Raw genomic sequence first — 23,291 nt, 5'->3', positions numbered from 1 at the left:
AGCTCTCCCAGTTTACAGGGCCCCCCCCTTTGTCACTGTGTCTGGCTCATGAGTCTTTCTCCTCATGGGGTCAGACTGAAAGGAGGGATGTGCAGAGACTCAGCAATAAAGGTAACCCCTGAGTCTAGCCTAGGTGGGGGATCCCCCTAGACCGTGACCTCCATGGGGGCAGGGCCTGGGTGTGTCTCATTCTTCTTCATTTCCCCAGTGCCCAGGCATGGGAGGGTAAGCAGGGCACTCTTAATACATGTTTGTTGAATGAATAAATGCAAAAGGGAACCGTATATACCTTTTGGTATAAAACAACACTCTTCTCCACCAGAGGGTGGTAGAGACACTGAATTATGGGTCGGGCATCCTAGATTTATAGCCCTTCTTTGCCTAAGCTTTCCTGTGTATAAAATAGGGATACAATGGTCCTTCTCTCACAAGGGTTATGTGATATCATACATGTATATACAGGCAGTCCAGCACCAGACATATAGTAAGATCTCAGTAAGTGGGAACTGTTATTATTGTTACTGAAGAGTACTGAGCAGTAGGAAAATCTATTGTATTGGGAGAGTGACACTTTCACTAGGCTTAGTAGTAAATTTTCTGTTAGTTTTATTAGCATAGTGGTTCTTTTTATTTTTTGAGGAAGATTAGCCCTGAGCTAACATCTGCTGCCAATCCTCCTCTTTTTGCTGAAGAAGACTGGCCCTGAGCTAACATCCATGCCCATCTTCCTCTACTTTATATGTGGGGCGCCTACCACAGCATGGCTTGCCAAGTGGTGCCATGTCTGCACCCGGGATCCAAACCAGTGAACCCCAGGCCACCTAAGCGGAACGTGCACACTTAACCGCGGCACCACCAGGCCGGCCCCAGCATAGTGGGAATGTTGAGGGGTATTCTTGGTTGTTCCAGAGACTGGAGATGGAAACTATCTCAGACCCACACTTCAGCTGCTTCCTGGCTTTGAACATGGATGTAGGGTGTGATGTTTGGCACAAGTGCAGCCATTTTATGACCAGGAGGGAAAGATCAAGCTAACTACACAGAGGCTGACTCAGAACACGGCCATCTTTCAGCTGCCCAGCTCCAGACTTATCATGTGAAAAAAAGAAATGTATGATAGACTGATGACAGAAATGGCCTCAATTCTCACTCCTTCCTGTATCCACACCCTTTGCAATATGACTTTGCAGCTGCTCCCATCGAGAGGTAGAAACTATTTCTCCATTCCCTTAAATCTGACCTGGCCACGTCACTTGCTTTAGCAACAGGAGGAAGCAGAAATGACACTGTGTCAGTTCCAAGGCTAGGCCCCAAGAAGCCTTTAACACTTTCCCTCACCCTGGGAACCTTGACTCCGCCACGTGAACAATCCTGGGCCAGCCTGGAGCAGTGACAAGCTAGCCAAGTTGTCCCAGGCAAGGCCTTAGACACACGAGAGCCCAGCCAAGATCAGCAGATCCATCTAGAGGATGCTCCGCTGAGCAAAGATGCGTGAGCGAGGCCCACCAAGCACAGATCAGCAGAGCCCACCGGCCAGCCCCAGAGCAAGGATAAGCGGCTGTGGTTTTAAGCCACTGAATTGTCAGGTGGCTTGTTACGTGGCCGTAACTGGTTTGTTATGTGGCCGTAACCAACTGCTACACGACTGTTTAATTCACACTCTTAGCGGGAGCGCAGTTACTTGCAGCCTAAAGCATCTTAAATGATACAGGAAATCAGCCGCCGTTAACACTTGGATGCCTTTTGGATGCCAGGAACCCGGCTCCCCTTCATCTCACTGACCAGAACCCGGGGGGCTGCCCTCCGGCCGCGCCCTCCCCTCCCACTCACCTGCTCTCCTGCTCCAGCTGCTCCTCAGCCTGGGCCAGCTTAGACTCAAGGGCGGCGATGACCATCTTCTGGCGGGCCCGGGCCCCAGCGTCCTCCTCACCCAGGCGCGCCCGGAGCTCCTGGATCTGCCGCTCCAGCTGCTGCCGCCCGCTCTCGGCCTTGGCTGAGAAACTGCGCTCAGCTGACAACTCTGTGGTCAGCGATTCCACCTGTGGCAGTGGGAAAAGCAGGACCGTCACAGCGGAGTCTCCGAGGGAAGATGGCAGGTAAAGCCAGGCTCCTCTCAGAATTAAGTGAGTCAATGATTGTGGGGTTTTTTTTTTGTGCTGAGGAAGATTGGCCCTGAGGTAACATCTGTTGCCAATCTTCCTCTTTTTGCTTGAGGAAGACTGTCACTGAGCTAACATCTCTGCCCATCTTCCTCTATTTTATGTGGGATGCCGCCACAGCATGGCTTGATGAGCAGTGCTAGGTCCACACCGGGATCTGAACCTGTGAACCCCAGGCTACTGAAGCAGAGCACACAACCTTAACCACTACACCACTGGGCCAGCCCCTAAGTGAGTCAATGATTGTTAAGTGCATAGCACAGAGCCTGATACATACTAAAAACTCAAGAAATATAAACGTGTATTTCTCCTGATTGGCTTATCAGCCAACAGCAGTGCCAGCCCTGGGTTTTAACCTTTTGGACAAGTTTTCACTATTTTAATAAGTCCACAAGACGATCACAGACTTCTTCAGATGCTCTAAATTCTACCGCTGACTGTGAATGAGTCTATTCCAAGGGTTATCACACTTCTGGCGGCACCAGGATCATCTGGGGAGCTTGTGAAAAAATGCGGACCACAGGGTCCCCACCCCCCCGAGATTCTGATTCATCAGATCTGGAGCGGGGTCCGTGAATGCGAATTTTAAACCAGCATCTCAGGTGGATCCGATACGAGTCCTATGCTGGATTGTTTTGAGAAATGCCCACTCAACAAACAGGAGCTACTACGTGGAGGATGTGTAGACACACCCCTAATAATAGTTGCTGTTTATTTATTCAGCTCCTACTCCGAGCGAGGTCCCGTGTTGGGGACACGGAAATGAGTCAGATCCAGTCTGATTCATCCTTTATTTCATTTCACACTCACAGGAACACAGCGACGTGGTGATTAGCATATGCTTTTTTTCTTTTTTTTTTTTTAACTTTTTATTGGGAAAATGAAAATGTGATTAAAAAGTCAAAAAGTGATCAAATATATGGCTTAATGCGTTAATAAAAGGCAAACACCCCTGTTACCCCCTCCCCCGAGCCAGGTCAAGAAATAGAACTTTGTTGGGGCTGGCCCCATGGCTGAGTGGTTAAGTTCGTGCACTCTGCTTCGGCAGCCCAGGGTTTGCCGGTTCGGATCCTGGGTGCAGAAACTAGTACCACTCGTCAAGCCATGCTGTGGTAGGAGTCCCACTTACAAAATAGAGGAAGATGGGCACGGATGTGAGCTCAGGGCCAGTCTTCCTCAAGCAAAAAGAGGAAGATTGGCAACAGATGTTAGCTCAAGGCCAATCTTCCTCACCAAAAAAAAAAAAAGTGCATACCTTAAATATCATTGTGAACTCAAGGATTTAAACAGATTTGATGAATTTAAAGCAATTGTGATTATCATCCTTGTCAAAGCTCAAATTGCTCCATTTGGGGTCACTGGGAGCCTCTCCAAGTTGACTACTAAGTGCTTCTGACGCAACCACACCAGCTTCCTCAATAACTGGGATGTCACGGACTGAATGTTTTGTGTCCCCCACCCCAGATTCACATATTGAAGCCCGAACGCCAGTGCAACGGTATCTGGAGATGGGGCCTTTGGGAGGGAGCTGACGTTAGATGAGGTCACGAGGGTGGGGCCCCCAGGATGGCGTCAGTGTCCTTATAAGGAGACACCAGAGAGCTCGCTCACTCTCTCTCCCCCCACAGGCACACACAGCGAGATGGCAGCCGTCTGTGAGCCAAGAGAAGAGGCATCGGAATGAAGCCCACCTCACTGGCCTTGATCCCGGCCTTCCCTGCCTCCAGAGCAAGTTTCTGTCCGGCCTGCGGCATTGTGTGGTGGCAGCCTGAGCAGGCCGAGGCGCCGTGGGACAGGATGCTCTCGTTCATTTCCCGCTTGGGATCAGGAGGCAGCCGTATCTAGGAAGCCCCAGTTCCCATTAGTGGGAAACGCTATTTCTGGACCATTTGGGGACCAGCGATGCTCACTGCTGCTGGATGGGTCACAGTTTCTAGGCGTTTTGGGTGGAGAGAGAGGCCGGATCTGCATAAAATCTCTCATAGGTTCGTGTGAATATGTCCAAGTTGAATTCAGGACCACAGGGCTTTTGTGTTTTGTTTTTAACTCAGCCTCTTCTCTCTGAAATCTGTATCTAGGTTCGTTCGTTCCTTTCTTCCTTCCTTCCTTCCTTCTTTCTTTCTTTTTTTTGGTGAGGAAGATTGGCCCTGAGCTAACATCTGCTGCCAATCTTCCTCTTTTCAAAAAAACTTTTCTCCCACAACTAAAAAATGTACAGCTATATACTGGGGGGATTTGGGGAGAAAAAAGCAGGAAAAAAAACAAAAGAAAAGATTGGCAACAGTTGTTAGCTCAGGTGCTAATCTGTAAAAAACAGAACATTTTTCTCCCCAAAGCCCCAGTGCATAGTTGTGTGTCCTAGTTGCAAGTCCTTCTAGTTCTTCTATGTGAGATGCAGCCACAGCATGGCTTGATGAGCGGTGTGTAGGTCCACACCCAGGATCTGAACCGGCGAACCCCGGGCCACCGAAGCAGAGCGCACGGACTTAACCACTCGGCCACCAGGCCAGCCCAGTCCCGCAGTCCTTGCATGCTGACAACCCATTGATGGCCTTTACACTTGAAAGTAAGTCTCACTTTTCTCAATAAATCCTCATCTCACGTTTTCTTTCTTTGACTATCTTAAACATATTCCTCCATTTTCTTCCAGCACAAAGTCTTGCTGTCCGAAAAAAAATCTGATGACAATCTATTTTTCTTTTTCTTTATATACCGCTTCCTCATTTTTTTTTTCTGGATGGCCAAAGGATTTTTGTTTTTCCTTTTGAAAGTCCAAAATTTTTACTAGACTCTGTCTTGGTGTCAGTTCTCATGGCTCAGTATCCTCAGGTACGCAGTGTGCTCTTCCACGTGTAGCTTCAAACTCTTTTGTTTCAGGAACGTTCTCTTGCATTACGGCTCTGACCTTTGCTCTGTTCCCTTTCTTTGGTTTTCTTCTTCAGGGACTCCTATTATCCATATGCTGGATCTTCTTTGCCTGCCTTCAATATTTGCCATTTTCTTGTGAATCTCTTTTTGTGTCTTTTTTGTGTGTGTGTGATGAGGAAGATTGGCCCTGAGCTAACATCTGTTGACAATCTTCCTCTTTTTTATTTTCTCCCCAAAGCCCCAGCACATAGTTGTATATCTTAGCTGTAAGTCCTTCTATTTCTTCTATGTGGGACGCCTCCACAGCATGGCTTGATGAGCGGTGCCATGTCCACACCTGGGATCCAAACCAGCAAACCCCAAAGGCCACCAAAGCGGAACATGTGAACTTAAGCACTATGTGACTGGGCCAGCCTCTTTTAGTGCTTTTTTAAAATTTCATTTTGATTTTTAAAAAGATTCTCCCTTTCACCACCAGCCAAGGACACAAGTCAGGTGGAGTCCCATCATTCTTTATACGACTGTCATGTCCTGTGCTCCCTCCATCAGAGCCTTTATTGGAGTATTCACTTAACTTGTGATGAGCCCCCAGCCCTGTTTTAGATCCTGGGGAGAGAGCAGTGAGTGAAACGAACACAGAGCCCCTTCTCTTAAGATGGTGCTTACATTCTGCTGGGGAGATGGGCATCAGACAAACCAGTAAACACATAAAGTAATGCCAGGTAGTGGTCAATGATATGGAGGAGAATAATGCAGAGAGGATGGGAAGAAATTATGGGAGGGAGGGTGGCTTTCACCCAGGGTGGCAAGGAAAGCTGTTTTGAGGGAGTGAGACATGTGATCATGAGATGGTTGGGAGAAGAGCCTTCCAGGAGGAGGGAATGGCAAGTGCAAAGGCCCTGAGGTGGGAATAAATGTGGCATCGTCAGGGAAGAGCAAGGAGGCTGGTGCGGCTGGAGCAGAGTGAGCTGGGGGGGAAGGGTCGGAGAAAAGGTCTGAGTTAGCCTGCGACTAGAGTGTGGGGCCTTGTGGGGGTTTGCGATTTCACTCTGAGTGGGGTGGCAGCTGTATCATCCTGGAGTATGACTGCCTGTCCCACTGGCCTAGGGGCTCCCTAAGGGTTGAACTGGGGTCTTTCTCCTCTCCGAGTCCCCAGCAGCGCCAGGACCTGGCCCATGAGAAGCTTCAAGATGCGTCTTTAAAAATTAACGAAATAATGAAGATATAGGTCCCTCTTTGGAAATCCCATCCCTCTGCTGTCTGCCTGGCAAACTCCTACCTTCCTACAAGACCTGGAAAGGCCTCACCTCCACCAGGAAGTCTTTCCTGATAGCCCTCAGCCTCCAGGCTGGGTGAGCCCCTTCTAGGTTCTCACAGCGTGTTGTGCTTCCTCCATTCTCATTTGTATTTCTGTATTGGGATAGTCTGTCTCCTCCATCAGACTAGGGTGTCCTTAAGGACAGAGACCTGGAGTGATCCATCTCCAGTCCCCAGCATCACCCAGAATAGGATCTGGGCCTCCAGAAGCCTCAGGAAATATTTAGAAATAAATATACAAATGAAAATATGGTTTTCGCCATCTCCCAAGCTCCTATTTATACCTGAAAACCCAAGCCAAATGTCCCTTCTTTCAAATGCCTTCTTGTGACTCCTACGGACTCTTCTCTTTTTCTCTCTCTGCCTGTCTACTGGGCCCAGGTACCTCTGTTATCACATATGCCACCCTATAATGTGACAGTGTAGTTCCATGTCTATTTTCCCAGGAAACTGCAGGACAGAGACCCCACAGACTTCATCTCTGGATCCAGCTCTTGAGAAGCCTCAGAAATACAAGCGAATGAATGAATCAATGCCTCTCCCACTGGAGGACTCCTATTCAACCTTCAAAACCCAACTGAAAAAGTCCCTTTTCCTATGTCTGTTGAATAAAAGGATGGAAGGTTATGGTCCCAGGTCAGTGAGGACCCGGGCTGGCAGAGGGAGACCCGGTCATGCTCACCTGCAGGAGCAGCTTGCGGTAGCGGTCATTGAGCAGCTCTGCGTTGCTCTGCTCCTCCTCCAGCTCCTCTTCCATCTTCCCCAGGCGCACCTCCAGCTGACGCTTCTCCTCCAGAATGGCCGCCCTAGAGAGAGCGGGAACAGGAGGAGGTGAGAGGGCCGGATGGCCAGAGGAGGGCATCCGGCCCCACGTTACCAGGGGCCACTCACTTGCCAAGGCTGCCATTGGCCACCTCATCTGCCATCTCATCCCGCTCTTGCTGGGCCTGACGCCTGGCGCGGTCTGAGGCGGCCAGTTCCTGCAGTGACAGAGAGAGGGGGTGGTCAGCAGTGGTGACCGGCCTGCCTGCCCCTCACACAAGTCTCTTGGCCTGTTTTTCACGGCACGTGAACAGGGCATCCCTGGGTGACTTTGCGATGAACTTCAGTCTACAGGCAGGTGCCCCCTAAACCCGTCTCCCAAGCCCCCAACCGTGTTCACCTCTTCCTGCCCACGCCACAGGTCCCGCACCTTCGTCACCTCCTCCCTGAGCCCAGAGGCTCCCGTCAAACCTGCTCCTCCTCCAGGTTTCTCCAGTCGCAGGCCAGACCCCAGGTCTCTCCTCACCTCCTGCACCCCCTCACCACCCACAGCCTGTCCGTCCGGCCTCTTTACTTTCGGCCTTGGTTCCCCTCTGCATTCCCATAGCCCCGCCTCCCGCAGCCTCCTCTCTCCCCAGCCTCCTTGCCTCGCGTCTTCCCCCTCAGTCCATCCCCCACACGGACCCTGCCTCTCCCCAGCTCAGAACCCACCAAGGGCTCCCCAGTGCTCCTAGGCTGTCGTGTGTGGTTGGTCCCATCCGTCCCCATCCCCACCCCCGGCCTCCCATCCAAGCGCCCCGCCCACCCACACTCCTAGCCTCCCATCCCAGGGCCCCACCCACTTCCACCCCCAGCCTCCCATCCCAGGGCCCCGCCCACTTCCACCCCAGCCTCCACTCCTAGGGTCCCGTGCACTTCCACCCCCAGCCTCCCATCCCAGGGCCCCGCCCACCCACACTCCTAGCCTCCCATCCCAGGGCCCCGCCCACTTCCACCCCCAGCCTCCCTCACCAGGGCCCCGCCCACTTCCACCCCCAGCCTCCCCCCCAGGGCCCCGCCCACTTCCACCCCCAGCCTCCACTCCCAGGGCCCCGCCCACTTCCACCCCCAGCCTCCTGTCCCAGGGCCCCGCGCATCCTGGCTTCACCTCCTGTAGCCGCAGCACTTCTGCCTCCAGCCCCTTGAGGCGCTTGTCACTCTCCCGGTTCTGGGCAAAGATCTCCTCCCGGGAGGTGCGCGACTCCTCCACCTCCCGCCACAGTTCCTTCATCTGGGCCTGGGCGGAATGAAGCGAGCAAGCGGGCTCAGCCTGGTCGTGACTCACGGGGAAGCCCCTACCCTCGCATCAGCCCTGAGGGGGCGCCCCGTGAGCAAGCACAGTCCTGCGCGCTGCCGCACCCCGCCCGCCTCCAGCCGCTTGCTGTGTGACCTTGGGCCAGACCCTCCCCCTCTCTGGGCCTCAGCCGCCTCCTCTTTAAAAAGGAAACACCTTAAAATTAAAGTAAGCCTAAAATGGGTATAATATTCGGACTCAACCCTGCAGTCATAATAAAGATGGTTGGCAACCGCTTACGGACTCCCTGAATGCCCACAACTCCAGTTGGTGGGGAGTGTTTTCCTCCCCAGTTTACAGCGGGAGAAACTGAGGCACAGAGAGGTTCAGCAACCTGCCCAAGGCGGTAAGTAGCAGAGGCAAGATTTGAACCCAGACCATCTGGCCCCCAAGGTTTCTACTTCTAGCCACTTTGCTACCAGGCCACACTACTTCCGAGCATGTGTAAAGATGCCCGTATACGGGTTTTCTCCTCGACGGTGTTTAAAATAACGAAAAATAAAACACAAACTAAATAGCCACCACCATTACAAAAAAAACCCGACTCTGTATCTTTACAGTGGACTAGTGTGTAGCTGTTAATGACCATTTTGACGGCAGCAGCTGGCTTGGTGGCGGCAGGACGGACATCATCACTGTTATTAATCTTATTATTATTTGCTTGATAATAATAGCTTCTCAGGGTAGAGGTTTCCTCTCAGTAGTGACATGGTTGGCAATTATAACCTTCTGGGACGGGTCTTTCTGTACCAATGCTGCGCCACAGAAATATATTGCAAGGATTGGGGTTGTTTTCCATTTTCTAGTAGCCGCATTAAAACGGTAAAAAGACACAGGTGAAATAGTCTGAACGCTATATTTTATTTAGCCTAATATATCCAAAATGTTCTTATTTCCATTTATAATCAATACAAAAATTATTGAGATATTTTATGGGTTTTTTGGACTAAGTCCTCGGAATCCAGGATGCAATTTGGATTTTGGACCCACTGTATTTTAGATACCCAGTAGTCACACGGGGCTGGGACCCACTGTACTGGACAGCTCAGAGCTATACTTTTTAAGAAAATGGGGGCCGGCCAGTGGCTTAGTGGTTAAGTTTGCTCACTCCACTTCTGCAGCCCGGGGTTCGAGGGTTCAGATCCCAGGCCCTGACCTACACCACTTATCAGCCACGCTGTGGCAGCATCCCACATACAAAATAGAGGAAGATTGGGATGGATGTTAGCTCAGCGACAATCTTCCTCAAGCAAAAAAAGAAGGATTGGCAAAGATGTTAGCCCAGGGCCAATCTTCCTCACCAAAGAAGAAGAAGAAGAAGGTCCAGAGATTTCCCCTAACCCCCCGCCCCCGCCTAACACGCATAGCCTCCCCATCATCGAGTCCCCCCCAGAGTGGGACATTTGTTACAACTGATGAACCTACCTAGACATATTATCATCCAAAAACAAATTTGTTTTAAACAACCAGGTATAACTTTCACAATGGGGGTGGGGGGGAACCCTAAGGTGTTTCTGTTTCAAAAATTAAATAAAATGAGGAAATTGGACTTAAAACTTATAATAAAAAATATGAAAAGAACAAGTGAGCCTTTGGGGGCACAGATGCTTATACTAGTGTTGACTAATCCAGGTGCTGGGTGGGCGCGGGGGAGGGGGGGGAGTGGGGTGCAGAGGGCGGGGCCGGAGCGAGGGCGGGGCCGCCCCTCCCGGCGGGTTAAGCCCCGCCCCTTACCTGCATCTTGCGCGCCTGCTTCACCGCCTCCTCCTTGCCCTGCCCCGCGGCCGACATCTGCGCCTTCAGCTCCTCCAGCTCCGCCTCCAGCTTCTTGCGCGCGGCCACCGCCAGGGCGCGCTGCTTGCGCTCCTCGTCCCGCTCCACCTCCGCGTCCCTCAGCTGGGGGGTGGGGAGGCCGAGGAGGGGCGGGCTCAGGGGACAGGAGACCCAGGCTCCCTCTACATGCTGGTGACATAGCTGTCCACCCCCCAGCCCCTGCCCAGGCCTTGAGCCCCGTCCCTCCTACCCCTTGCCTCTCTCCACCTGGAACAGAACTCTCCTCTCTATCCGCGCGGCCCCAGCCCCAACCTCCTCTCTGCTTGGGTCTCTCCCCTCCAGCCCATTCCTGCATGGATCCAGAAGGATCCTTCTATCCTCGGAGCTGACACTGCCTGTCCCCTGCTCACGGCCCCCTTGGGCTCCCCAGTGCCTCCAGGACAAAGGTGTGGACACTCACCTGTGGCTGGATCAGTGGGGCCAAGGGAGATCAACCACACTCAGAGGACCACCCCCCGAGCCTTGGGTCCCCTGTTCATCGCTCCTTTCAAGCCTCCCAGCTCCAGTCTCCCCCACCCCCGACCCCGTCTGCTGCCCACGTGGCCCCAGACGGGTCTTTCTGACACTCGGGGCTGACCAGCCTCTCGCATGCTCAGCGCTCATCTCCTAGCAGAGTGCCCTGCCTCGCCGCAGACCACAGGAAATTCCTCGACTGAATGAGTGATCAATGACTGGTGCAGAGAGGGAGAGAGGGATGGACGGAGGAGGAAGTGGGTGAATGAGTCAATGAAGGACGGAGTGAGGTCGTGGTTGAAGGGGGTGTAGACGAGCTGGTGGTGTAGACGAGCTGGTCAATGGGAGAGTGAATGAGTCAATGAAGGAGGGAGTGAGGTCGTGCATGAAGGGGGTGTAGACGAGCTGGTGGTGTAGACGAGCTGGTCAATGGGAGAGTGAATGAGTGCCTGGGTAGGCTGGGGGTGTGAGAGGCCGAGGCTGGATAAATAAGGGAGTGGCTGGGTTGGGGAGAGGAGGTTGCTTGGAAAAGGGTAGTTGGGTGGATGGAGAAGTTGCGTGCAGAGCTGGTTGCGTAGACGTATTGGCTGGTGGGGAGGCTGTCTGGGTGGCGGAGTAGATGGGTGCGTGAGTGGTCTGGTGGGTAGAGATGTCTGATTGGGTATGTCAGTAGGTCAATGGGATCTGTGTGTGGGTTCATGGGTTATGGTGGGCGACTGGGTTGGGGAACGGGGGGATGCTGGCTAGCGGGAGACACTTGGGTAGAAACACGGAGTAACAGGTGGGTGGGTGACACTTCTGGCCCCACTCGCTGCCCGGCAGCACCCCCGCCCGGCCTGCTTGTACCTGCTTGGCCAGCTGCCGCCGTCTCTCCTCGCCAGTCTCGTCGCGGCCCTGCAGGTCCCGCTCGTGCTGCGCCTTCAGAGCCTGCATGGTCACCTCCAGGCGCAGCTTGGCGTCCTCGGCCGCTGTCAGCTCGTCCTCCAGCTCCGTCACCTGGGTCCGCAGGTCGTTGGCGGCCTGTTCTGCCACCCGGCGGGCTCGCTCCAGCTCATGCACCTGGTGGGGAGGGAGCGGGTCCTTGAGGGCGGGGGCGGCCAGGATCGCAGGTCTATCCTCGCAGAGAGGGAGGGAGCAAGTCGAAGTGACCGTCCTCGTTTGTTCATTCACTCGATCAACGCTTCCTAGACGCCTGCTTACGATGCGTCTCATTCTGAATCAGCCTGAATAATCCACGCACTTTATTAATAATCCACGCGTGATCATTCTATCATCTGAAGCTCGAGAGCCCACTTCAACTGTTTGTTAGGTCAGCTGACTGTCAGGAGCGGTGGCTCATTTCCTCGTGCGTTTTGTGATGCCGGATTGGGAGCTCACTTTACTGGGGCTCCATCTTCGGGAGCTCTGTGTGGAGGCGCGTGGAAGGCGTGGAGCTCCAGCGTTAAGCGCCAGACTTGCCAGGACACTGCCAACCCACTCTCGACTTCTCTTTTTTTCTCAGCTTGGGGGATTCTCAGCCCTTTCAGGAAGGTGGAGACGAAAACCCCCAAACGCCCTGTGGAAGCGGATCTGGGTTTATGAATTCTGAGACCCCCCCCCGCCCCAACGCCTCTCCTTAATTGTCACCTCCTCAGAGAAGTGTCCCTTGACCTGTCAGGGCCTCCCTGTGACCCACGTTCCCTGCACCGGGCTCCTCTCTGACTCAGCCCTGGTCACAAAGGTCCTTTAACATGGGCTCAGGTGTCTTTTCGCGCAACGCCCGTCTCCCTCACTGGGCTGTGAGCTCCACAGGGCGGGGACCGTACCCGCGTGTCACCACCACCCAAGGACCCTCACGGAAATGCTGGCCAGTGACAGTGTCAACGTTCAGCCCTTGGGAGGGGCCAACTGGTCTCTCCTCCTCCTTCGCACCTGCCAATCAATGTTGTTGACTTGAAGGAGTCAAGCTGTCTCCCACTGTCACCCTGTTTCCCACAAAGGCCTTTGGAGTCATGACCAACAACTTGATGGTTTTCCCAAAGGCCAGACTTTGGCCGTTCGAATCCGAGTTGGATCTCGGCTCCGGTATCCCTGGGGCTGCAGGCCGGCCACGGGTATGTCTCGGGGGTGGGGCTCTCTCCAGGCCTGGCTAAAAGCTCCATCGGGTCAACGCCAAAGCGTGTGGAGAAGATAGAGCCCCCAGGGGTCCTACTCATGGGATTACGCTGTTTGGAATAAGGAAGGAGGTCCAAGTGCGGCTGCCCAGGGACCCGACTGAACATGGATGCCGTCAGCGCCTCCCGTGAGCAGTCCGGGTGGCCGCATCCCTGGGCCTGTCCTGGCTGGTGCTCCATAAACATATTGGGATGAAGGAAGGACGGCGTAGAGGGTGTGGTGGACCTTACAGAGGCTGGATACCCGGTGAGTGGGGCCTGGGGACAGCCCTGGGGGACCCCTTGCCAGCCCTGGAGGGATGTGTGCGTCAGGGGAAGACAGAGGCTTGGTGTGGGAGCCTGAGTGTGCTCAGTGGGGTTGGGGGTGGCAAGGTGGGGTGTCCTCGCCCTGGGCCTGTGATGTGTGTGCAGTGTGTGTGCACGTGTATGTGCACATCGTCAGGTTTGGGGCACGGTTCTCCGGCTGTATATTGTGCATGTTCCCTCTCTCTCAGCATTCATACATGCGGGATGCGTGGTTTTCACACTCTCATGTCTGTGAGCAGCTCCCCTGTTCTGTGCGAACGTGTGTGTTTGATGGAAGATTCGCCTCCCGTTCTGTGTATGTTACATGAACACGCATGTTGGTGAAAGGCTGTCTTTACTGTCCGTGTGTGCACATGGACACGTGTGTTGGTGAACGGCTGTTTTAACTGTCCATGTGTGCGCGTGGACACGCGCGTCTGCTGGAAGCAACTCCTCACACTCTGTATGTATGTGAACACGTGTGCCTGGTCTGTGCGTGAACACGTGACCTGGTGGCCGGCTCTCGCCACGTCCCGTGTGTGAGCGCACGCGCGTGTCTGCCCGCCCCAGCATGGAGCACGCGCGCAGTGGCCCCCTCGCGGGTCCGGGGAGCGGGGTGCTGCTCACGCTCTTGCCGACGTCGTCCTTGCTGCTCAGCAGCGCCTCCAGCTCCGCGCGCAGCGCCCGGTTCTGCCGCTCCAGCTCCTCGCGCGCCTCCTGCTCCTCCTCCAGCGCCCGCGCCAGCGACAGGGCGCGCGCCTCGCGCTCCCGGCTCTCCGCCTCCACCCGCTCGCGCTCCTCCACCGCGCGCAGCACCGCCGCCTTCTCCTCCGCCAGCAGCTTGCGGTTGAGGGAGATGGGGTGGGGGGGAAACAGGTTAGCTGAAAGGAGCATCCGAGGGGGTGGGAGAGAGGGGGCAGCCGGGGACAGAGAGACGGATGGACACACAGACAGACAGAGGCAGAGACACAAGAGGAAGGGAGAGGGATTAAAGTCGCAGCCATGTCCCAAACCAGCTCAACTCCCGAAGGGGCCAGAAGGACGAGCCCCTTGCTCTCGATTCCCAACAAAGCAGAGGGAGTTCTGGGGGCAGTGGTGGAAAAAAATACATTTTTCTAAAAAACGGACTTCAACGTTTACTGTTTTTTAAGACAGTAATTGATGAACCATAAAGCTGATAAGACATGCAGAAAGGAAAGAGAGTGGGACTCATAGTGAAGAGGAAAATCAGCCCGTGAAGACAGACCCACAGACGACTAGATATTGGGATTCTCACACCAGGACTTTAACTATGAGAAGTAAGTTTCAGGACCAGATGGATACAATGTGTCAAGAGACAGGGTTATCTCAGGAGGGATTTCAAACTAAAAGAGAACCCAACAGACATGGCAGAACTGAAAAGTGTAAGATCCGAAATCAAAAGGTCATCGGATGAGAGGCGGCCGGTGGGGCAGCGGTTAAGTGCGCACGTTCTAGTTCGCGGCCGGGGGTTTGCTGTTTGGGGTCCCAGGTGCAAACCTATGCACGGCTTGTCCAGCCATCTTGTGGCAGGCATCCCACATATAAAGTAGAGGAAGATGGGCACATATGTTAGCTCAGGGCCAGTCTTCCTCAGCAAAAAGAGGAGGATTGGCAGCAGATGTTAGCTCAGGGCCAATCTTCCCCACCCCCCAAAAAAGAAGAAAAGGTCATCGGATGAAATTGGGAGCAGACTGGACACATTAGAAGAATCCGTAAACTTGAAAACAGGTCAGTGGAAAGCATCTAAATAGAGCAAAGGAAGAAAAAAGATTGTAAAACAAATAGACAGAGCTTTAACAATCTGTGAGAGAGCATCAGTCAAACACATGGATTTGGAGTCTCAGAGAAAAGGGAAAGAAAAGGAAAACAAGAAAAAATTGGAGAACTAACTACTTGATTTTTAATATATAGGCAAAAACAAGCGGGGAGAGTGTTTTCCACAAATAGCGTTTGAACAATTAGAAATCCATATATATAAAAACTTAACTTGGAGCCATGATCGCAGCATATAAAAAAATTACTCAAAAGGGATCATAGACCTAAATGGAAAACCTAAAAGTAGAAAGCTCCTAGAAAAAAACACAGGCAGAAACCTTTGTGACCTTGAGTTAGGGAGAGATTTCTCAGACACGACACCAAAAGCGTGATCCACACGATAAGAAATTAATAAACTGGACTTCATCAAAATGAAAAACTTCTGCATTTTGAAAAACTCTATTAAGAGAATGAAAAGACAAGCCACAGGCTGGATGAAAATATCTGCAAAGCAATATATCTGATAAAGAATTTGTATCCGGAATATATAAAGAACTTTTGAAAATCAATAATAAGAAAAGAAATGACCCAATTTAAAAAAAAAAGGGGGGGTGCAAAAGATTTGAACAGATGCCTCACCAAAGAAGATGTGTGGATGGCAAATAAACACATGAGAAAATACTCAACATCGCTGTTCATTAGGGAAATGTGATTAAAACCACTACGTCCTGTTACAAAGACTAAGGCTTTATTCATAATAGTCAAAAACTAGAAACAACTCAATGTTCATCAACAAGTTAATGGATATACAAAATGTTGTTTATCTATACAGGAGTAATACTTGGCAGTAAAAAAAAGGAACGAATTATTGATACATGCAGAAACATGGATGAATCTCAAAATAATTCTTCTTCTTTTTCTTTTTTTTGTGAGGAAGATTGGCCCTGAGCTAACATCTGTGCCAGTCTTCCTCCGTTATGTATGTGGGACGCCGCCACAGCATGGCTTGATGAGCAATGTCAGTCCATGCCTGGGATCCCAACCAGTAAAGCCTGGGCCGCTGAGGCAGACCATGTGTACCCAACCACTACACCACCAGGATGGCCCCTCAAAATAATTATTCTGAGTGAAAGAAGCCAATCAAAAAAGAAAAGTCTATGAAAAGAAAGGCATGGGTGTTAGCTTAGGGCCAGTCTTCCTCAGCAAAAAAAAAAAAAAAAAAAAAAAGAGGATGATGGGCAGCAGATGTTAGCTCAGGGCTGATCTTCCTCAAAAAAAAAAAAAACATAAAAAACAAAAAAAGGAGAAGAAGAAGAAGGCAAAATAATGACTCCCCCATATTCTGGATAAAGAAAATGGGGCACAGAGAGGGTTGAGCAATTTGCCCAAGTCACACAGCTGGAAAGAGGCTAAGATGGGATTTGAACCTCAGGCTTTGCTGATCTTAACGATCTGGGGTTCTGTGATTTTTATTTCATCCTCGGATGGCCAGATGCTTAATATTATCCCCATTTCCTAGATGGGCAAACTGAGGCTGAAATGGGACAGGCATCTTGCCCCGGGATCCCCCCGCCAAGTTCATAGTTGAGCTGTGACCCCACCGTAACACGGGAGGCGGACGAGCATCCTGAAACCCCAGCTGGGGAAACCGAGGCGCCCTACCTGGTCGAACTTGCGCTGCTTCTTCTCCAGCGTGCTCACGAGCTGCCTCTGCTGCTCCAGGTCCATGGTGGCGTCGTCCAGCTCCTGCTGCAGCCGGCGGCGGCCGCGCTCCAGCCGGTCCACCACCTCGGTCTTCTCTGCCAGGCGCTGGGTCAGGGTCTCCGCCTCGCGGGCCGCCCGGCGCCGCGCCTCCTCCCCTGCCTCCAGCGCCCCCGCCTCCTCCTCCTGGCGCCGCCGCCACTCTGAGAGCTGCGGGGAGGAGAGAGAGGGTGGGTAGCAGTCATGGCTGTAACAAGGCGCTACCTGGTGCTGCCCCACTTCCCAGAGGAGGAGACTGAGGCCTGAAGAGGGAAAGGACTCGCTCTGCTGGGCTCTTCTGCCTCGGAGGTGGGTTGAGGTTGTGAGTTCTGTGAGCCTCAGCTCCTTCGGGAGATTAAAATTATTCCCACCAGGACCCAGAGATGAAGCAGACCCCACTTGGCCCTGGGGAGCCCCCAGTCTGATGGGGGAGACTGAGCATCACAGCCAGGGTGATGCAGGCTAAGGTATGGAAGCCATGGGACTCCACAGGAGGGAGTCAGCATCTGTTCTGAACACTCAAGAGAGACTTCCTGGAGGAGGGAGGCATTTGAAGTGGGTCTTGAAGTAGGCATAGGAGTTTGCCAGTTGAAGAAGGATATTTGCAGGCATGCGTTCATCAGTCATTTCTCAAGGCCTACCATACATCAGGCTCTCTGTTGGGCTATGCTGGGGATCCAGATCTAACTCTGATAGGGTCACACTTTCAAGGAGCTCCCCATCTGGTGGGGAGACTCCCGGGTGGAGACAGCTCCAGGCCAGGATGATGAGAGTGGGGATGGGGGAGAAAAAGTGTTGTGGGAGCTCAGAGGGGTTGGTCAGGGACTTCCTGCAAGAGGGAAGGCGGGCGAGTGTAAGTTCTAAGGAATGTCAAGGGGGTTCCCAAGTGAAGGCGGGAAGGAGAGATGAGAGACAAACGCAGCCAGAGAGGAAGGAAGGACCAGAGGATGCAGGGCCTCCCGCACCCCGCTGAGAGGCAGGGGCTTTGTCCAGGAGCAGCCACAGCACAGGAGGGCTGTGGGCGAGGGAGGGGCAGGGGCCGCTCTGGGTGTAGACGGATCCCTCTGGGGCCGTGTGAGGATGAGCTGGAAGGGGAGAGAACTGGGAGGAGCAAGCTGGGGACCCGGGTGTCCCCTCGAGGTCTCCTTCCGGGATGGCTCACCTGGGCCTGGGCGGTCTGCAGCTCGCGGCCCGCCCGCTCCCTGGCGGACGCCTCCTCCTCCAGCTGCTCCCGCAGCCCCGCTGCCTCAGCCTCCAGGGCTCGCGCCCGGGACCCCAAGGCCAGCTTGGCCCTGGTCTCCTCCTGCAGCAGCTCCTGGAGACGGAAGGGAGAATGGAGGTCAGGGGTGGGCAGGAGGGCGGGTGGGTCCGGGGGGGCTGGGTGCTGAGGGGTGGGCTGGGGTCACCTGGGCATCGTGCAGCTGGGCCTCCGTGCTGCTCAGCTCCTTGCTCAGCCTGATCGCTCTGGACTCGGCCTCACTCAGGGCCCCGGACACGTTCTCGAGTTCAGCCTGTGGGGAAGGGGCACCTTCCAGTGGTGGCTTCTGTCCAGCCGACCCCACCGGCTCCTCCACCTCAAATCCCCACCACACACTGCTGTCGGGAAGGTAAAATGGTGAGGCTGCTGGGGAAAAGAGCCTGGCAGTTCCTCAGATGGTTAAACGTGGGGTTTCCATGTGACCCAGCAATTCTGCTCCTAGGCATGTCCCCAAGAGAAAGGAAAACATATGTCTATGCAGAAATGTGTACAGGAATGTCCAGAGCAGCTCGATTCACTATAGCCGAAAGGTGGGAACCACCCAAATGTTCATCCACTGGTGAATGGATAACCAAAATGTGGTCTATCCAGGCAGTGGAATATTACTTGGCCCTGAAAAGGAACGAAGTACTGAGAGATGCTACAACATGGATGAAGCTTGAAAACATTTTGCTGAGTGAAAGAAGCCAGAAACAAAAGGACAAATATCGTATGGTTCCATTTATACGAAATGTCCAGAATAGGAAATCTAAAGCGACAGAAAGTAGATTAGCAGTTGCCAAGTCGGGGTGGGGGAGGATTGGGGGATGGTAGCTAAGGAGTACAGGATTTCTTTTTGGGGCAATGAAAATGTTTTAAAGCTAGATTATGGTGACGGTTGTACGACTCTATGGATATGCTGAAAACCACTGAATTTTACATTTTAAAATGGGTGAGTTATGTGGTGTGTGAGTTATATCTCAATAATGCTGTCCCTCTTCCCCCTAAAATTACCCTGAGCGAGGCCCCTGGCTTCGTGTTCCTTCACTGTAGGAATCGGGCAGCGGTTGCCCACTTCTGTCCCCTGGACTCCTCCTCTGCCCATCCCCCGCTGTGTCCCCAGGGCCCACAACAGGCCTGGCACACAGTAGGTGTTCAGTAAACGTTTGCTGGATGAGCGTGTCCAACACTGAGCCCCACCCTGAATGTCCCTCCCTCCTTTTCCAAGGTTCACTTCGGGAATAACGTTGGGTTCGAACTCTGGCTGGTAAGAAAATTGATCTGAAACCTTGGAAATAAGACAAGAAGATGGCCAGGTGTCCTTCTGACGTCACAGAACGGGACCATCTAACAAGCCCGCCTCAGGTTCACCTCACTCTCCGGGGGAAGGAAGCTTTTGTTGACTTGCACTGTGACGACCGAGTGGCAAATTATTTCTATTCAGGAGAAGAGATGACGTAGAGCTTACATTTTATTGCCCTGTGGGACATTAGCCAATTTGGTCTCTAACTGTGCCATTTCATTCTGGCATTCTTTGTTTTGTTTTGTTTTGTTTTTTTTAAAGAATATTCTTATCTCATTCTTGGTACTTTTTTTTTTTTTTTTGCTGGGAAAGATTGGCCCTGAGCTAACATCTGTTGCTAACTTTCCTTTTTTTCTCCCTCCCCAAAGCCCCAGCACATAGTTGTATATCCTAGTTGTAAGTCCTTCTAGTTCTTCTATGTGAGCTGCCACCACAGCATGGCTACTGACAGACTAGGAGTGTGGTTCCGCATGGGAATTGAACCCAGGCCACCCAAGCAGAGTGCACTGAACTTTAACCACCGGGCCATCAGGGCTGGCTCAGGCACTCTCTCTCTTGCTGATTACAAACACGCCAATCTCTCGTCTCTCACCTTGAACACCTTTGCCATCCCACTGGGTCCCTCATTAGTGCTTTAAATAAATCTCTGATGTGTGTTCACTAAGTCTTTGCATGAGACTCATGCTTTGACCTTTGAAAATTATATTTTGACCTGGTCTTGGCACCTCCTGGCTGTGCGACCTGAGGCAAGTGACTCCTGTCTGTCTGGCCCTCAGTTTCCTCATCTGGAAAATGAGGGATGATAACAGGACCTGCCTCCCAGGGCTGCTTTGAGGAGGAAATGAAATATTGAAGATACAGGGACTCGCCCAGTGCCTGGTACACACCTAGTGCTCAATAAATAGGAAAATATGACAATTTTTTAGCATTTAATGTGTGTCCAGGGGCCATTCTAAGCGTTTTACAAGTATACGCTCATCAAATTCACACATCAACCCTATGAGGCTGTGGAAAGTAGTAAGAGAAACCTTAACTGAATTGGAGTCAGAAGGCCTGTAGGGGGAGCTCTCACACCCTATGACACATGGTCAGTTACACCAAAGGATGCTTGTCTCTGGGACAGGAAATAAAACCACTTTACTACTGAAGGAAGATTTCTCTCCCCACCTGGCAACAGCTCAGCCAATGAGAAACACCACAGCTCAGCCAATGAGAAACACCACAGCTCAGCCAATGAGAAACACCACAGCTCAGCCAATGAGAAACGCCACAGCTCAGCCAATGAGAAACACCACAGCTCAGCCAATGAGAAACGCCACAGCTCAGCCAATGAGAAACGCCACAGCTCAGCCAATGAGAAACGCCACATCTCAGCCAATGGGAAATGCTGCAGCTCAGCCAATGAGAAACACCGCAGCTCAGCCAATGAGAAACACCGCAGCTCAGCCAATGAGAAACACCGCAGCTCAGCCTATGAGAAACACCGCAGCTCAGCCAATGAGAAATGCCACCACAGCTCAGCCAATGAGAAACACTGCAGCTCAGCCAATGAGAAATGCTGCAGCTCAGCCAATGAGAAGCCGTTGCCACCCTGAACTGTTACTTTCCCCCAATGGACTTTCCTTTAGAACAGCCCCTCCCTCTCCCCCTTTTTCTCTATAAAGACAGCTCCCTGGCTTTGTTCTCTGGATTTGCCTATGGTGAACCATAGCAGGCACATCCTGAATAGCAAATTCTTTTCACTGTTCCTAAATAAACTCATTTTGAGATAAAATAGGCAAGTTTGCTTTTTAAGTTACAAGGCAGATACCTTTATTATTCCCTGTTTACATAAAGGGAAGCTGAGGCACAGAGAGGTTAGGCAATTTGCCTAAGATCACACGGCTACGGGTGGTGGAACTGAGATCTGAGCCATGAGAGAATGGCTCCAGAGCTGCATTATCCAATATAGTAGGCACTAGCCTTATGTGGCTATTTAAATTTAAAGTAATTTAATTAAAAGTAAAAACCCACTTCCTCAGTTGTACTCGCCACATTTCGAGTGCCCAGAAGCCAAGTGGATGGCGCAGTTAGAGAACATCTCCATCACTGAACAGAGTCCTGCTGGAGAGTGCTGCCTAGAACTCCTGCTGTCAGCCGCCAAACGCTACTTTTGGTGTCACTTTTATTTTTATAATATGTACGGCGCTCAGCACAGGGACCCCCAGGGAGCATGATTCTATTTGGGGCAGATCCTAGGTGTCCCCCCAAATCCATTCTTCCCTGGTCCCACTGTGACGGGTCCATGGCTGCCAGCTAGAAACTACATTTCCCAGCTTCCCTTGCAGCTAGCTGTGGTCATGTGATTGTGTTACGGCCAATGGAAGGCGAACAAAGTGATGGATGCAAATTCTGTCCCCTCCCCTCTCCCCTTTCTGAGCTGGACCACAGACGTGCCCACAACCCAGGTCTGACTCTGAAGATGAGGTCAGTGTTCTTGGGATGGTGGGGCGACAAGACTAAGGAACCCCAAGGAGCACGGTGTCCTGCCAGCCATGACGGCTTGCCCTGAGCCCATTTCTTGAGAGAGAAAGACCTGTGTTTTTGATTTAAGCTGATGAATTCTGGGGTCTCTTTGTTAAGCAGCCCAACCTTTCCCCTCATGAATACACTGTTTTAATCTGGAAATTCAAGACTGTCACTGTGTTTTCCGAAATTGAAAGTCATTCTTCCCTCTGTTCTTCTTGCTTGTTTGTATTCTCAATAACGAACAGGTATTGGTCATTGAGTTAAAACACATAATAAAATAAAATGTTAAAAATCCATTTTTTGGGGCCAGCCTGGTGGCGCAGAGGTTAAGTGTGCACGTTCCGCTTCAGCAGCCTGGGGTTCGCTGGTTCAGATCCCGGGTGCGGACATGGCATCGCTTGGCAAGCCATGCTGTGGTAGGCGTCCCACATAGAAAGTAGAGGAAGATGGGCACGGATGTTAGCTCAGGGCCAGTCTTCCTCAGCAAAAAAGAGGAGGATTGGCGGCAGATGTTAGCTCAGGGCTAATCTTCCTCAACAAAAATTTTTTTTTTAAATCCATTTTTCTTCTTCAATATCGTCTTCACACAGTTCCACGTAGTCACACTGGGCTGTTCTAACCAGACCACAGACTATTTAAGGCCAGAGGAGAAGGGGGTGGAGGGTGGAGGCTGTGGCAGGGTTAAGAGCTACAGGGTCAGACATGGCTGGGTTCGAGTTTTGGCTCTGAGGGACCTTAGACAATCAACTTCACCTCCCTGGGCCTCAGTTTCCTCCTGTGTAAAATGGGAACAGTACAAGCACGTCCCTCAAAGGAGAGCCAGGAGGATTTAGTGAAATACACGGGATGGTTGGCATATAGTAACAGCTCACCAAATACTAGCTATTTATACGTGATTATGTTGGAAAAGTTGGAAGGAACAACAGGGCTGAGGTGGACCAAACAGAAGCCCAGAGAGGGCAGGTATCTCACTCAACATCACACAGCAGAGACCACCCCTGCCCTGGCCGCCCCACTCACCTGGGCCCGCTGCAGCTTCTCTGCAGCCTCTGCTCGGGCCCGCTCTCCATCACCAGCCCGGCCCTGCACCTCCTGCAGCTGGGACTCCAGGCGGCGCCTCTTCTGCTCACCCTCCTGACGCGAGGTCTGCAGGCTGTTCAGTTCCCCCCGTAGCTCGGACACCTCGGCCTCCAGGGCCAACCGGGTCTTCTCCCATGCACTTTTGCCCTGGTGAGGGAGAGAGGCAAGCAAAGATTTATGATTCCCCACATCTACCAGGCCAGGCAGACTCCTGTCTCAGGGCCTTTGCACTGTCTATTCCCCCTGGAACTTCTCACTGCTCCTTAAAGACTCAGGTACACTCCTGCCACAGGGCCTTTGCACAGGCTGTTCCCTCTGCCTGGACCACACTTCCCCGTGATGCTGGGATGGCTCACCCCTCGCCTCCCTCAGTGCTTCCCTTGGATGTCACCTTCTCAGAGAATCCCTCCCTGCCTCTCTATTTAAGATCACACTCCCCAAGTAGCACTCTGACCCCCTCTCCCTGTTCATTTCCCCACAAGGG

General features: G+C 52.4%; 1 protein-coding gene across 11 annotated transcripts in view; it reads right to left on the bottom strand.

Moving 5' to 3' along the window:
* The window catches only part of MYH14 (myosin heavy chain 14), a 101,218-nt gene that overhangs the window by 5,130 nt on the left and 72,797 nt on the right, over positions 1-23,291 (bottom strand). For all 11 annotated transcript variants that reach the window (XM_070558298.1, XM_070558303.1, XM_070558297.1 and 8 more), the window contains 11 exons: positions 22,748-22,954; positions 18,086-18,190; positions 17,842-17,994; positions 16,602-16,850; positions 13,791-14,003; positions 11,572-11,784; positions 10,174-10,335; positions 8,254-8,382; positions 7,236-7,324; positions 7,027-7,150; positions 1,831-2,039 (listed from right to left, as the gene is read on the bottom strand). In XM_070558298.1, the coding sequence (XP_070414399.1) occupies positions 1,831-2,039; positions 7,027-7,150; positions 7,236-7,324; positions 8,254-8,382; positions 10,174-10,335; positions 11,572-11,784; positions 13,791-14,003; positions 16,602-16,850; positions 17,842-17,994; positions 18,086-18,190; positions 22,748-22,954 (1,853 nt within the window). The remainder of the gene's footprint in view (positions 1-1,830; positions 2,040-7,026; positions 7,151-7,235; positions 7,325-8,253; positions 8,383-10,173; positions 10,336-11,571; positions 11,785-13,790; positions 14,004-16,601; positions 16,851-17,841; positions 17,995-18,085; positions 18,191-22,747; positions 22,955-23,291) is intronic.

This window comes from Equus przewalskii, chromosome 9 (assembly GCF_037783145.1).
Source record: "Equus przewalskii isolate Varuska chromosome 9, EquPr2, whole genome shotgun sequence".
Taxonomy (NCBI): domain Eukaryota; kingdom Metazoa; phylum Chordata; class Mammalia; order Perissodactyla; family Equidae; genus Equus; species Equus przewalskii.
Note: the sequence above shows the minus strand (reverse complement) of the source record. Positions and strands in the feature narration are given on the sequence as shown.